Source organism: Cydia pomonella, chromosome 22 (genome assembly GCF_033807575.1).
Source record: "Cydia pomonella isolate Wapato2018A chromosome 22, ilCydPomo1, whole genome shotgun sequence".
Taxonomy (NCBI): domain Eukaryota; kingdom Metazoa; phylum Arthropoda; class Insecta; order Lepidoptera; family Tortricidae; genus Cydia; species Cydia pomonella.
In genome coordinates, this window is record NC_084724.1 from 5,471,200 (window position 1) to 5,485,950 (window position 14,751).

General features: G+C 39.1%; 1 protein-coding gene across 2 annotated transcripts in view; it reads right to left on the minus strand.

The window, feature by feature from the left end:
* Positions 1–3,284: 3,284 nt before the first annotated feature.
* Positions 3,285–14,751, minus strand: part of LOC133530203 (NACHT and WD repeat domain-containing protein 2) — a 73,950-nt gene continuing 62,483 nt past the window's right edge. The window contains exons 19-26 of one of the 2 annotated variants that reach the window (XM_061868061.1): positions 14,059–14,399; positions 12,726–12,843; positions 11,698–11,900; positions 11,040–11,176; positions 10,711–10,911; positions 9,266–9,400; positions 8,719–8,867; positions 3,285–8,004 (exon numbers count right to left, since the gene is read on the minus strand). In XM_061868061.1, coding sequence (XP_061724045.1) covers positions 7,915–8,004; positions 8,719–8,867; positions 9,266–9,400; positions 10,711–10,911; positions 11,040–11,176; positions 11,698–11,900; positions 12,726–12,843; positions 14,059–14,399 — 1,374 coding nt within the window. In that variant the 3' untranslated portion in view covers positions 3,285–7,914. Of the gene's footprint in view, positions 8,005–8,718; positions 8,868–9,265; positions 9,401–9,862; positions 10,912–11,039; positions 11,177–11,697; positions 11,901–12,725; positions 12,844–14,058; positions 14,400–14,751 lie in introns of those variants that run through there. The other variant, XM_061868060.1, reaches the window with a different exon arrangement.

Here is a 14,751-nt window from a genome sequence, read left to right on the forward strand (position 1 = left end):
ATAGATGGCGCTACGATAGACAAAGGATTTGATTAGCAGCGCCATCTATTCTTTCCAAGCAATAACCAAATCACATTTTGATACAAGTTAGACACGTTAACAAAACGCATAAAAGGACCTTGCTTTGCTCTGCTATAATTAGTTTTGTGGTAAAATTTACATGCCCTTTCAGCGTAATGGCACATAAAATCTGAAACCATTATGTCCCTTAAATAACACAATATAAAAATAGAAGAATTAGGTACATAGTAATTAGAGAATACATTTAATATGGCAGCAAAAGTTACATCCATAATCACAAATACATCAAGATTTTTAACTCGAGATGCAACTTTTTTTAATAAGATATTTAAAACTAGGTTAGAGTAGATTGCTTTGGTCGAATAAAGCTCTAGGCTTTAGAGTAAGTGATGCGAGTAGATACGTTTAGAAACAAATTATTCAGTTTTGCGACTGATGAGGCTCATCACAGACGAGCTGATTTTTTCACAAATTATTCATCATTCTGAGTGTATCTGGGCTATAACCGCGAAAATCGAAATTCGCCAGTACCGGGCATTTTTCTTTGTCACTCTAATTACGTCTTAGCGAATTTCGGTTTTCGCGGTAGGCCCCCTGGTTGTTGAATACATTCAGAATGTTGTGGATATTGTGTTGCCTTTGGTTTTTTGCTTAGGAATCAGAAACCATAGACAATATTTATTACATTTAAAATTCGTCTGTGACGAGTGTTACGTACCCACTTAGTTTCATTTAATTATGACTTAAACTTATTTTAGTTAATGAAACGAAATTTTGTGCTATTTAGGTAAGGCGACAAACTGGCCGATAAAGATTTATTAATGTACGATTATTACTATTTCACTGGGATACGACAGTTAACTTGCGCTTGCAAAATTAATAATTTGTTTCTAGAATGACAACCAAAAACGAGTTAATTTGTGCATAAGGTATCTATTGTGCACTTTACATTAACATAACTTAGCCTAAGGCGATTTCACATTGGATGCGAACCCGCACGCCGCTCCGGTATGCGAGCGGGACATTGCTATATACGTCGCTGTCTCCCTCATACACCGGAGCAACGTGAGAGTTACACCAGTGTGATAACCGCGTAACTAACTACTAAAGTGGCAGTTACAGTTTGTAGTGGAGTTAAAATTGGCGTATCCCCTGTTAAGGGGGTGCGAGGGCAAATCCAGTGAGGAAACGGGCCGTTTGAGTTCTTATTTCTAAGTTTCATTTAACTGGATGTTGCTGGATAGTTCAAGTTTTCAAAATGAAATGTCATTTTTTTAAGATTACATTTTTGTACTTGCTTTTTTTGTTCTATTCTAAATTTTCAGAGAGTTTCGTAATTGCTGCATTTTAGCCGTACTTGACACAATTGGGTCATACAGTTTATTTTTTATATATTTTCTTAATCATATTATCGATACTTTCATGGAAAAGACTGAATTATCAACAAAAATTACACATTTCATTTAATTGGGAGTATTACCGCAATGTTCTGACGCCAGACAGCAGTACTAGCACATATTGTAAACCATAGAGTAACTTATACATACTATGCTTTAAGCAGTTTTTTTGAGAAGTTTTCACTGTGATATCACGCATCATAATATTTTCGTGTTTCGCGGTAGACCCTCAGTAATCGTATGTGCTAGTGGCGACCCCTACGCAGAGTTTTGCGTAATATCCCCTATTAAAAGAATGAGAATAGTCGAAATTTTCTTTCGCTTATTTCTCATGGTAAGAAAATTACTTAACATTCTCATTTCCTCACTGGTTCAGCCGATGATATTACATAACTATTGTGTCCTCTAAATAAGTATCTTTTATAATATATCTGTTCTATTTATTTAGAATATGCAACGCCAAGGGAGTCTACTCTAGACTATTATAGCATACTGCTTTGTGAGGTAAAACCGTATTGTAATAAAATTGTCTTTTTTTCCTTCAAAACAGTATAGAAAACAGTCATGGTAGACCCCCACAATGTAAAAAGAAAAATGGTTACCTTAACATATAATATATTTAGGGCGATGTACCAGCATCGGTTAGCTTTACATTTACCCCCTTATTCATAAACGTTAGTACACGTTTATGAATAAGGGGGATAATGGTTATAGATATTCCACGATTTGATATCCCGTGGAAACAAATAATACTAAGAATAAGTACTTTGTGGGTTTTAAATATATATTAATTGTGAAGGGGAAGGATGAAGAATTTCGATGATAGATAGCTTTATCTATTTATTAGGTATAACGTCAGGGCTACAAAAGCTTTTAACTCAGCCATTCACTCAACAATTGTATGCCAACCAACAAGAACTTCACTTTTAGTCAGATAAAAATGTTGCTAAAGCCTGACCAGTAATATATGATCACGCGCCATATTGCGGAATTTCATTGGAACTAAATTTTTAATACTAAACTGAACTGTCACCCTATACATGAGAATAACAGCGCCCTCTTGACAATGATCATATATTGGTCGGGCTATAGTAGTATTTAAAATGTAGTTAAAATAATTGTAAATTTAAAATTGGTCCATTCTGCGAAATATTAATTGCATTTAAAGCTTGTTCCTATGATGATTGCGCCTATCGTGGTCAAAGCGTTCTCTGGTCAGGCTTAGGTAGTAGTATTTCATAATTTTGACTTCATTCGACTCGTTTTATTTCAAATTTGTTTACGCTGTTATTGGTAAGCATTTGACGTTACTTTCCAGCCCCAATATATATCTAACACCGAAATTTTTCATTTTTTTTTGTGACGAGAATATTTGGTGTAAGCTTAAAACATACATCTCAATTGTCCGAAAACATTTTACAAAGATGTAGATTAATATCTTTTGACTTCCAATCCACTTAATCGAATGTGACAATGAACAAATTGATCAGTTTACATACCTATGAGAACATAACAATAGATAAATTAATATTTAAAAAAGGCCAGCCTTCCGGTATTTTGAGTAGGAGTACCTTTTTTAAGCCAAATAAGTCTCAAGTTTTGGTAGGTTGTAGCAAAAATGTACTAAACGTGTTTTTTAGGGTTCCGTACCCATAGGGTCAAATGGGACCCTATTACTTAGACTCCGCTGTCCGTCCGTCCGTCCGTCACCAGGCTGTAGCTCATGAAGTTCTACAGATTATGTATTTCTGTTGCCGCTATAACAACAAATATTAAAAACAGAATAAAATATCTTTCCAATCTCGAGGTTCTCATCCAATCACCGAAGTTAAGCAACGTCGGGCGGGGTCAGTACTTGGATGGGTGACCGTTTTATAGGTAATGGTACGGAACCCTTCTTGTGCGAGTCCGACTCGCACTTGGCCGGTTTTTTTACTAGAAGTTAAAACTTGTACAAGTTACAGCTATTCAACAGTAGATGTCGCTTTTTGGTTCCCACTTTAATACGTAATAACTGACCTATTTCAATAAAAACACAAACAAGTCTATGACATGGTTCTTAATTCCAAGCAACTTACTGCTTTTACATAATACAGTAGCAAAGAATTAATGATTGTAACAAAAATGTAAAATTAAAATAAAATCGTGGCCGCTAGTTTTATACCTGAAACAGATGGCGCTGTACTGCTCCATAGGTTTTCTGTACGGATGGTGGAAGTCAGGAATACAATTTCCATGTACCAAAAAGTGTGATCAAAAAACCTTAAATAGGTGGCGGTACAATACCTAGAATACTTGAACAAAAAATTCAAATCATAGACAGCGCACTTCACTTCGTCAATAACGCCTAGGTTCTTAGCTACTCTAGCGCTACTCTGGAGAGATTTGGAACTATTATTTAGAGCTGACAGCTGGACACTTTTGGAACAGTTGTACCATAAGAGATGTCACTCCTTTTAATTCCACACGCCTTAGTTTTATGGTCACTGAATTGTCAAACATCAAATGACAGCCAAAGTTACTGCATAATCAAAGAGAATTTAGTATAGGCGTATTGTCCAAGTAAATTTTGTAGTCAACTAATTTTACTGCCATCTAGAATTACATATGGCTATTTGAAAATGTATTGATTATTTATATGTGTTAAATATCAAACGGTGTCGCCTTCTACTCGAGTATAAAGTTATATTACCATCTATTCGAGCATAAATTTCTTGATTTTTACAGGCACGTTTTTTTCTTAGACTTGCTTTATCGTATACGGAGTTATATATCTTTGCACATAATGTACGGACCCGTACAGCGCTATCTCGTTTAGTTGTCATATTCCAAGCACGAAATTGTGTTTGACTTTGCTCATCTTACACAATTATGACAATTATTAAATCTTTGATAATATAGTATTATTCAAACTCGATGAGTAGGGTGACAGGTGTCATCTCCATATAATTTATCCCCTAAAAAAGCTAAATCTCGCAAAATTGTATTGAAATTACACCTATCAGCGTACCCATCAAGTTTGAAAAATATAGTTATGCTTGAAATTAAGTTCCTTGGAAATAAAGTCGTACATAACAAAAATAACACATCTATTTGACTGGTTGAGAGTGGACTAGAGTGAAATGAGACAGTTGTGAAAATTGACTTACAACACCATTATACACATATTATATTCCTCTTTGTTTTGATATTGTCAGACCAAGACAAGTCTGGAACGATTTTGATAGCACACGTAGTGTTATTTTAAAAATCAATCTTCTATTAAATTATGTACGTATGCATAAAACTTGCATTGCGTGTGTTATTAAAATAGTTGCGTTATCTTGGGCTAATTCTAGCATAGATTCATTTAAACTGACGATGAAATTACCAAGTACATAAATTGGACAACTAAGTTAGATATTAGTGTGGTCAATACTGCAATGTTGTATTTTTATTTAGTTTCGCAGTTTAAATGTATCAATGCTACCTACTTAAGAGGTCCTAAGTTCGTCCAAAGGACTGACGAGAAACTTCAGTGATACCAATATAAGTTACACGAATGTGCGTACGATCAACACAACGGAGGAGCAGCGCTGGCGTTGCCAGCTACATGCTGAGTTGTGACCCTTTTCTGGCATTTTGCGCTAAATGTTATACATTGTATTGTCGACGTGTTTTGTGCATCTATGTTTGTTTTGTCATAAATAAATGTTTTTTCTTTCTATTTCTTTCTTTTAAACAGTCTGTTCTGTACCTTGATACAGTGACAATGAACTTTAAGAGAGAATTATTCCACGTGATAGACGAAGAGAAAACGTTTTTCCACTTCTAAATATTTTCCATCTTCCATGATGTTGTTGACAATAAAAAACTAGGTTTATTGATTTTCCTTTTTTCAACATTTGCAAAACAAAAAAACAATTTTTATTTTCAAAAAACGAGGCCTATAAAGCTAGAATATATTATGCTGAAGCGATCGACAGTAAATCAAAGTGATTTGTTAGGATTTAGTTTTATTTAGTGAAAGTTCTCCCGAAATGGAATTTCATAGAAAAAATACAAGTAACGGTATTTGTGTACGGTAGTAAGTGTTAGATCCGAAAAGCTATTCTTTCCTCTTAATTGGCGTCAAAATAACTTGGCGATTGGTGCGTCCACATTATGCGAATGTATGTATATTCAAGGTAGTTGTCTGTTAGAGCGAGGTAGTAACATTCATTGGCTACGTGTGGACCAAATTAAACCTACCTACTTCTTTTTGGCTCCTCTACACGATGGCCCAGCGCAGGCCAGTCCAAGGGACGCATTTATGCGTTAGAGGGAGTAAGTGATATTGCTATCTCGTTCCACCGCATAGCTGCGTCCCTTAGACTGGCCTACGCTGGGCCATCGCGTAGAGGAGCCCTTTCACTGGCATACCATATGATATGAGCTTTTGGGTAGTCGCTGATATAACTTATATTTGTGGTATCACTGTAAGTCCGTGTTGGGCATTAAATCACTTATCCTAAATTCACCACAAAATTACATCTAAACATCAACATTACTGATAGAGAATTCACTAAAATACAATTATTTTTATGTAATTAATAAGCGTAATAGATCAAAACATTTAAGTTTTTTTTTATTTCCATACGATTCCGAGTTTAACATACTGGCAACATTACACCGCGCAGATATTACATGCCATAGACTAAACATCCATCTCGTTCTGACACGCACAGAATGGTACTGTAAAAGAGATGGATGTATACTTTGGTTATGGCTCACTGTATACGGGACGGAATTCCAGATTGTGATCTGTAAAAGCATGACCAGTAATATATGATCACTCGCCATATTGCGGAATTTCATTGGAACTAAATTTTTCATACTAAACTAAACTGAAAGAGCGCCCTCTTGTCTTGACAATGATTACATGTTTCTGGTCGGGCTTTAGTTCTGACAGGATTACCTATGTCAGTTTTTCAAATACTGACAGAATTTTGTAACCATAGACAATTTACCCAAAGATTGCATCTCGTCTAGAATGAGCCTTAATCAAACGTCATAATCAAATACATTTGAAACCGTTGAAATATTATTTGAGCCCAACTCGGCACATGTCTTTATTATTAGTTTGTTTTTAATATAAGCAAATTCATCCATTCTTAGGCTTAAATAAAGAAACAATCCATGTACCTATATTACATTACATAAAGTATTGGTTCTTTATTAACCCTTTTTTGGTCAGTAGTATCTATACTTCCATACGAAATTATTACGTCACACCAAAGAGAATTTGGAATAGAGGTGGATTGGTGGATTCTAAAATTTTAAATCATTTGTCGAAAGATGGAAGTAAATTTACTGTGGCCACAAAATTTTCTGTGACAATCTCAACCTCTATTTCAAATTCTCTTTGGTCATACGAAGGTTAATATTCTTTACTAGGGTAATATTTTCAAAAAAGTCAGGAACATACACCGCACTCGAGGAGGCATTTTGCGGGCACGTCAGTTGGTAATGTTTGCAAATAAATCAATGAATTTTCGAGTTGTCAGAATAAGGTATTTGTTACCAACTGACGTGCCCGGAAACTGTCTCCTCGAGTGCGGTGTATGGTCAAGAAGTAAAATGATGTTACAAATGTACATTGAAGGACTCGGCCTACACCGTGCCACGATATTCTTTTTTTATTTAAAAATATGTAGGTACCTATTTGTTTTTGCATTTATTTCGATTTTGATGGGAACTCTTCCTAGACAATATTAGGGTCCCTTATGTAACAACTGAGAATACATTTTTATGATTTTTTTATGTAGCTTCCTAAATATGCTTATGTTCACCATTTAAATATTAGTTACTGTTTCATTATCCAATGAAAATGAAACAATGGCCGAATAACTTTGTCCGATTTCGAAATATGTTGAGAAAAGGAATCAGACCAAGGTAACTCTACAGTGATTTTGATAGCAAAGGCTGTGCAAGTGTTATTTTAAACGTCATAATTTCATAGAAGTTGACAGTCTATGCTAATAGCTAATAAAATCGCTGCAAGTTTAGCTTGATCTGACTCTATGCAAGTAAAGAGCCAAGTCCAGAAACAGGTGACATGGATACTGGTACCTCGTCCATATCCCCAAGTTTCTTTGTGATTCATATTCATCATTATTTTGTATAAACATGTTTAGGTATATTATCAAGAAATCAACATCTACTGGCGTGCCCCGCATGCCCGCTTCACTGCTCGAAGCTGGATGGACGCGACAGCCAGAAAAGAAGAAGAACCCCTTTAGAAGCGCACTTTACAACGAGAGGGCCGAATCAAAAATCGTTATCTGCCTCTCTATCGCTCTTGCATATTCGAGTTTCGATGTCGGCCCTGCCTCTGGTCGTGAAAAAGCTTGAATCGGCTACTGCGGCACCTCGTATGTTTTTTTTATTGAACGATGATTTAGAATCGCACTATGCAGGTGTAGAGCCAGGTCCTAAAGCAATGGCTGAAGGCGACGCTGAGACGGAGACGGCCATATCAGCAGGTCTCGGCGCCGCGCACGTCGAACGCGCGGCCCTCGAGCGCCGGCTCGCCGTACGGCCGGTCGTCGAACTCCGCGTCGCGGCCCTGGAAATACATATTCTCCATAGCTATATGAGATCCAATAGATGAAGCGAAAGCCAGCTGTCACCGTAACCTCTTGGTTTTTTTGTACGATTAACAATGTGTAGGTGGCTGTGGCCATGTCGATAAACTATGGACATTTCTTACAATTTTAATTGAAAGGATTAATATAACTAAAATGAACAGATAATGCTTTTATTCTATATCGTGGTTATCAGGTCACGATTTTATCGTGACGACACAGGTTGAGACGAAGTGAAAGTTCGGATTCACTATTCCGTTAGGTTGTGTACCGCTTATATAACATATTAAAATCGACCAGTCTACATCCCTAAAAGCCGTGGTGTAGGGCGATAGCACATGGCTTCAAATTAAGATTCAGAATACTGATTAGAACTTTCACGATATTAACACATTAACACATTATTAACTCATTGAAACGGGACTTATCGCGTATTAAGTTTTAAATCTGCCTTCGACGTTTCGAAGACGGGGTTGTCGCCGTGATCGTGTACGTTCAAGTCAATAAACAAGACCAAGTGCGGGTAGTTCGAAAAACTCGCGCGGCTGGAAGATGTTGATATCAACATTAGCCAGTCTTCACCGATACCAGATTCTGAATCTCTATGGTTATTTTTATTCAGAAGTATCAGGTGTAGATACTTAGTGTGAGACGCGCTTAGAACGGTCATAATTTATTTTTAATGAACTATTTACCTGAGTGACTGAATCTACAGGGGGCCCGCAGAGCTTGACACAAAGGATCTCCTTGTAGTTTTCTAGCGCCAGCGCCAGCACGGAGCCCCCTAGCAGCACCTCGCAGGAGGTGATACGTTCGGGCGGTGTGTATACTGCTATTAGCTTTCCTGTGGGGGTTGAATAGGTGGTTAGAACTTCGTTACGAGTAGGTTAAAGTCACGAGTAAAATTTTAACTTACTCTTATGGCGATGTAGGAGATACGGAAGCGCAGACACATCTACATTTTTTGAATCATAATGTTTTAAATTTTGAATAATGGAAATGAGTCGCGTTTTATGGCATACAATTTTGGAAAATGAAACATATCTACGAAATTTAAGAACATATAGTCTGGCAATTTGGTTTGTCAGACTATAATTACCTGTATGCCAGCCCCGGAGGCGCACCGATTTGTCCCTTGCAGGCATCGTCAGCCGACAGCAGAATGCCTCCCACCCGGCCCAGCCGGAGACGCGCGGAATTGTGATAACATTCTACAAAATGTAGCATTTACCAACTAATTACCTGTATGAAGGTCCCACAGTCGCACAGACAGGTCCCTGCACTGGTCATCCGCTGACAGCAGCACGCCGCCGGCCCGGGCCAGTCGGAGACGCGCCGGAGCCGCGCCGTGCCCGCGTAGCGTCAGGCGGCAGTTCCCTGCACAGATTAGATAATAGATAGATTAGTTTGTAATTCAAGCGCGTTTGATAATAGGCGGCTCCGCACAGAATAGCCGCCTCACGAGGAAATTGCCGCGCGAAGCAGGCCGGTCTGTGGAGACGTGTCTCCGCCGCATTGCCTCGGGCGAATGTCTTCACCGACCAAGCTGCTTCGCGAGGTAATTTCCTCTCGAGGTTGCTCGCTCTGTGTGGACCTAGATAGTCAAGTAAATACAGAACATATGGCACCAGAAACCATGATAATGATCAAATCTAGGTGTCGAATTTGCAATTACAGTATTTAGGTTTGAAATTTTTCACTTAGGTTCCTTTATGTGTCCATGTCTAGATCAAAAGCCTTAACTGACCGGCTCATATTGCGTAGGTTTACACATATCTATACATACACCTACAGTCTCTCGTTAGCATACCAGAAACATCAAAGACTGTTAACTCCATCACTCCCCGTATTGATGTGGCATAAATCATAGCCAAGCATTTCGAGTAGCTTTGACAACTTCGCGGTAGTCCTGATCCAGTTAAAATTTATCAACAATTACGAGTAAACCCACCTATAACCAGATCCCAGACACGGGGGGCGATGATTGAATTTCAATCGCTCGATTTCGTGTTTTCCATTTAATATTATCTCCACTACTTCCATACCACTAGATTCCCAATGTCTAATGCTCATATTTCAAATATAGCGTTTCGTTGTTTTTCATAGATTTTCAAGCTACGAAATCGAACGCTCGAAATCAATAATCGGCCCCCAGTGTCCTAGTAACAGCCAATCCCAAGCAGCCGTCAGCCGAGCTGATAGCCAGAGCTACCTTGTCACAGACAGGCTTCCACTTCTTGAAGAGCGAGCCTGACTGAAGATCCTACCTGTGACCAGATCCCAGACCAGTATTCTAGTATCAGCCAACCCCGACACCACGCAGCCGTCAGCCGAGCTGATAGCCAGAGCTACCGTGTCACAGCCAGGCTTCCGCTTCTTGAAGAGCGTGCCTGACTGAAGATCCTACCTGTGACCAGATCCCAGACCAGTATTCTAGTATCAGCCAACCCCGACACCACGCAGCCGTCAGCCGAGCTGATAGCCAGAGCTACCGTGTCACAGCCAGGCTTCCGCTTCTTGAAGAGCGTGCCTGACTGAAGATCCTACCTGTGACCAGATCCCAGACCAGTATTCTAGTATCAGCCAACCCCGACACCACGCAGCCGTCAGCCGAGCTGATAGCCAGAGCTACCGTGTCACAGCCAGGCTTCCGCTTCTTGAAGAGCGTGCCTGACTGAAGATCCTACCTGTGACCAGATCCCAGACCAGTATTCTAGTATCAGCCAACCCCGACACCACGCAGCCGTCAGCCGAACTGATAGCCAGAGCTACCGTGTCACAGCCAGGCTTCCACTTCTTGAAGAGCGTGCCTGACTGGAGGTCATAGACCACGATGAAGTTGGGACTAGGCTCGTCCAGTTCACGAGAGACCACGCACACGTATGAACCTGGAATATGAGTTCAAATTAGGGCTTTTTGGCCTAGAAACGAAGTTAGGCAACTAAATTAACAAGAGGTGAAAATAAAGAGGAGAGGGGTGAAAGAACTGACAAGCAAAAAAAGCTATGAAACTTACCCTCATACGTGATAGCAGCCTTCGACGTGACGAAGTCATGGTGCGGTATACGTAAGTCGTAGAGCAGCTTGCGTGACGTCAGTGACCATACTAGGAGTGGGAACGGTTTTTGCGTCTCGTCTCCGCATACCAGCACCCTGTGTAACAGAGTAAGATAGACGATCAAGTCTCCTAATATTGATGGATTTGTGAGAATCCGCAGTAGTATAATTGTGTTTACCTTGTGCCCTAAATTTGCTCCTAAATAGGTATGTACTCCTTGTACAGTGAAGTGTTCATAGAAATCGGCTCACACCCTTATCACACAGAGTTACTGAGGCCTTAGTGAGAAAAGGCGTTTACATGTTGTCGATGTTGTGACGAACGAATAGTCTAATGCTCAACAATTTTCAGCTAATATTATAACCGGATTAACTGGAACTCTATTTTCAACTCTTTCTTCTTCTAATATTAGTGTTATATGGTTGAGCATTCACTTTTGGTCAGTTGCGCCACTCCTGACATCCAGTGTCAAGTAGCGTTACTGATAAATCTGCTACTTGACGCTAGATGTCGACTACGAAAATAATAAGCGTTTTGGTACCAAAACTGATGTATGCAGTGAGCACTCTATTACATCTTATTTCTCTATGACGATACTTAGATATTTAAACCCTACCTTCCATCGCCAGACACCAGGAGGGAATTCAGGAATCTGTCCTCGCCTGCCTTGAAAGTGGTGACACAGTCCCCAGTCTCGATGTTCATCAGGTTGACGTACATCCTATTGCGTGATAAAGCGACAAGGTGCTTGGAGTCGTGGAGGCCGTAATAAGGCATCTTCTGATTCATCACGCCTTTCAGGGATACCACGAATTTACCCTGAGTGCAAACAAAATAAAAATATTTACTACAACACGTAAAATTTAATTTTATATTTACGTCTGATGTTTCGAGGACGGCGTTGCGTAATAAGTAAATACCGTGAAAGTTTAAATCAGTGTCTAACAAAAATAAGCTTTTTGCAAACATTTAATTTTTGGTATAAGTTTTTATCGCTGACTGTACTTTTTTTACCACAGGCAACTAGTACTCATCGAGACAATCCGTAAAACCCCAAACACAATAGGTTGCGTTGTTTTACGCAGAGTTTCAATGGCCACCTCCTGTCTCCATCATCAGATCAACTCGATGCTTGTCATTTTTCCAAGTTTAACTTGATTCTCAGACTTGATGCCACAGGGCACTCTCTATCAGTTGTTTTTCTCATAGGCACCATCCTACATCCGATATCGGAGAGGCACTCTGTAATAATTTCAGCCCTGTCGAACTCCCGTCAGTTGTCGGAGCGACATTATAGGATGCATGTTATCAGATGTCGGATATCGGATTCCACGTCTGATCCGACATCTGCTAGAAAGTGCCCTATGGCCTAAGATTTTTTTACAATAAAGATTTCAAAGAATAAATAAATGAGAAAAACACAACTCTTTTGTACAAGTAAACTTCTATCCGATATTGGATAATTAAGCACACTTTGGGTAGTAGTAATAGCCTAATCACTTTATTGTAAACAACACAGGTTTACTTTACATACAATTTACAGAAATAGAGGTACAAAGACGAACTTAGCCCTATAAGAGATCTCTTCCAGATCTTTTCACTTTGCATGGGGTCTTTCAACCCCTTCCCGCAGTAGGTTCATACCTGGTTCAGGTCATAGACCTTAAGCTCTCGCTTACAGAGCACCACACAACGGTACTCGTCGATAGGTACCAGGTTGATTGGCTGGGTGACGCCGGTGATCTTTCTTACTAGTTTGCATCTGTAAAGAAGTAAGACGTACTTAAGCAGGTACACTAAGGAGCAAAACTGTCCCAATAGAATGAAGTAGAATGTGGAGAAGTTGATGTCGATCAAGGGAGGGGCACGAGATTAATACATAGCTCCTTGAAATTTGGAGTTTTCATAGGAACTAGAAATATTGGAAAAAATAAAAAAGTGTTTTTTCCTACTTTTCGATTCGAAATTACAAAATAACCGTAAATGCCAAGTACATCATATGTTAGGCCGATTTTTAGAAATTTTCAAGGAGTACTGTTATGTATTAACCATGTGCCCCTCCTCTTGATCGACATCAATCTCTCCACATTCTACTAATATGTTACTATTGTGACAGTTTGCTCCTAAGTGTATGTGTTCACTTTACATTCTAGCTCATAAGTATGTACAGTCACGTCTGAAAATATCGACACGAAAAAAGTGCCACAAATATGTATACACTACCTTAATATATGGGCAATAAACTCGTGTATACATATTGTCGGCACTTTTTTCTTATCGATATTTTCAGACGTGACCGTACAAACAAAATTACTTGAACCGCCAATTGCTAAAGAATTAATTTTCTCGACCGTACATGGACAATATTTACATAAATGCCAGTCAGAATCGCTTGAGGGCTTGTACTTATTGGAATATACGAGAATCAGGGCATCCAATAAAAGGTTCCGATACGTGATGCTATTTTTTAATACCTCTGATAAAGCTAAGAAGCTGATGTTTGATGCGATTACGTTTGATAACGTTAGCACCCCAAATATCGGCTTTAAATTCAATAATACAGACTTCTACTGATTATTAAGGTAGCTGGGTAGATGAAGGCAGATGTATACGCATCACGTCCCCGACAAAGTGAGCCTTTTTGTGGAATGCCCTATCAACATTCCGTACACGGCGGGAAAAAGTTGATATCTCGAATTTGAACCGTATGTGATTCTAATTAAAATTCAAATTTCTTCAATTTTATATCTAGAGTTATCAACTTCTTGAACTTCTTTCTCTGTGTACCGAATTATTCACAGGGGAACAACTGCTCTGGAAGGATTTCCCTTGAATTGGAAATCGTGTGCTGATGTTTCATTAACATAGTAGTTATTTGGAGACAAGTGACTGTCTTTAAATTAGGGCTTAGGTTTCAGGTCAAAAAATCAGGACAGCTTTTGATTGAGAAAAGTAAAAAAAAAAAAATTGAACTTACTGTGCGACATCCCAAACGCAAATCTCCTCCCTTTCCGTTGAAACCGTCGCTACAAACTTCCCTCTCGTGTCGAACCTCACAATCAAATCGTATGTCTTACTATCAAACCCAGCTACCATCGCCAAATCTCTCTTTTCCTTCGTTTCTACGATCTTCCAGAACTCCTCATTGGCAGGAAAGAAGGTAGGTATAGGTGGTTCCCAGATTTCTTCAACCCATGAGTGGACTATTTTGGATTTGATCTCTACTCCTTCCCGTTGGCGTTTCTCCATGGTGGTTCGGAGGAGGCCGTAGAATTGTCTGTGGTCGTAGTCTAGTGCGTAGGAATGGTGCTCAAAAACCTGAAACAGTGGTTAGATTTTAGTTCACAAAAGGCCGAAGGGATTTACAATTACTCGTCCAGAATTCCTGGAGACGCTTCAGGCTTCATGCCTAAGCCTTGCCAATCATATTTTTACATTAATATGACTGAATCAAACAATTATATCAGTTCTTGTCAGTAATAATGTTACTTTACAGTACAGAGTATCTAGATTTATTCATAAATGATGTGGTACTTAATCGATTGCTTGAAATCGCTTTGAATTGCGGATAAACTCAGTTTCCCTAATTGGTCTCCGGGGTTATAATACTAGAAATAAGTTTATTCGTTTTAGCAGGCCTACCCTCGGACGATAGAGTGGCATAGGACTA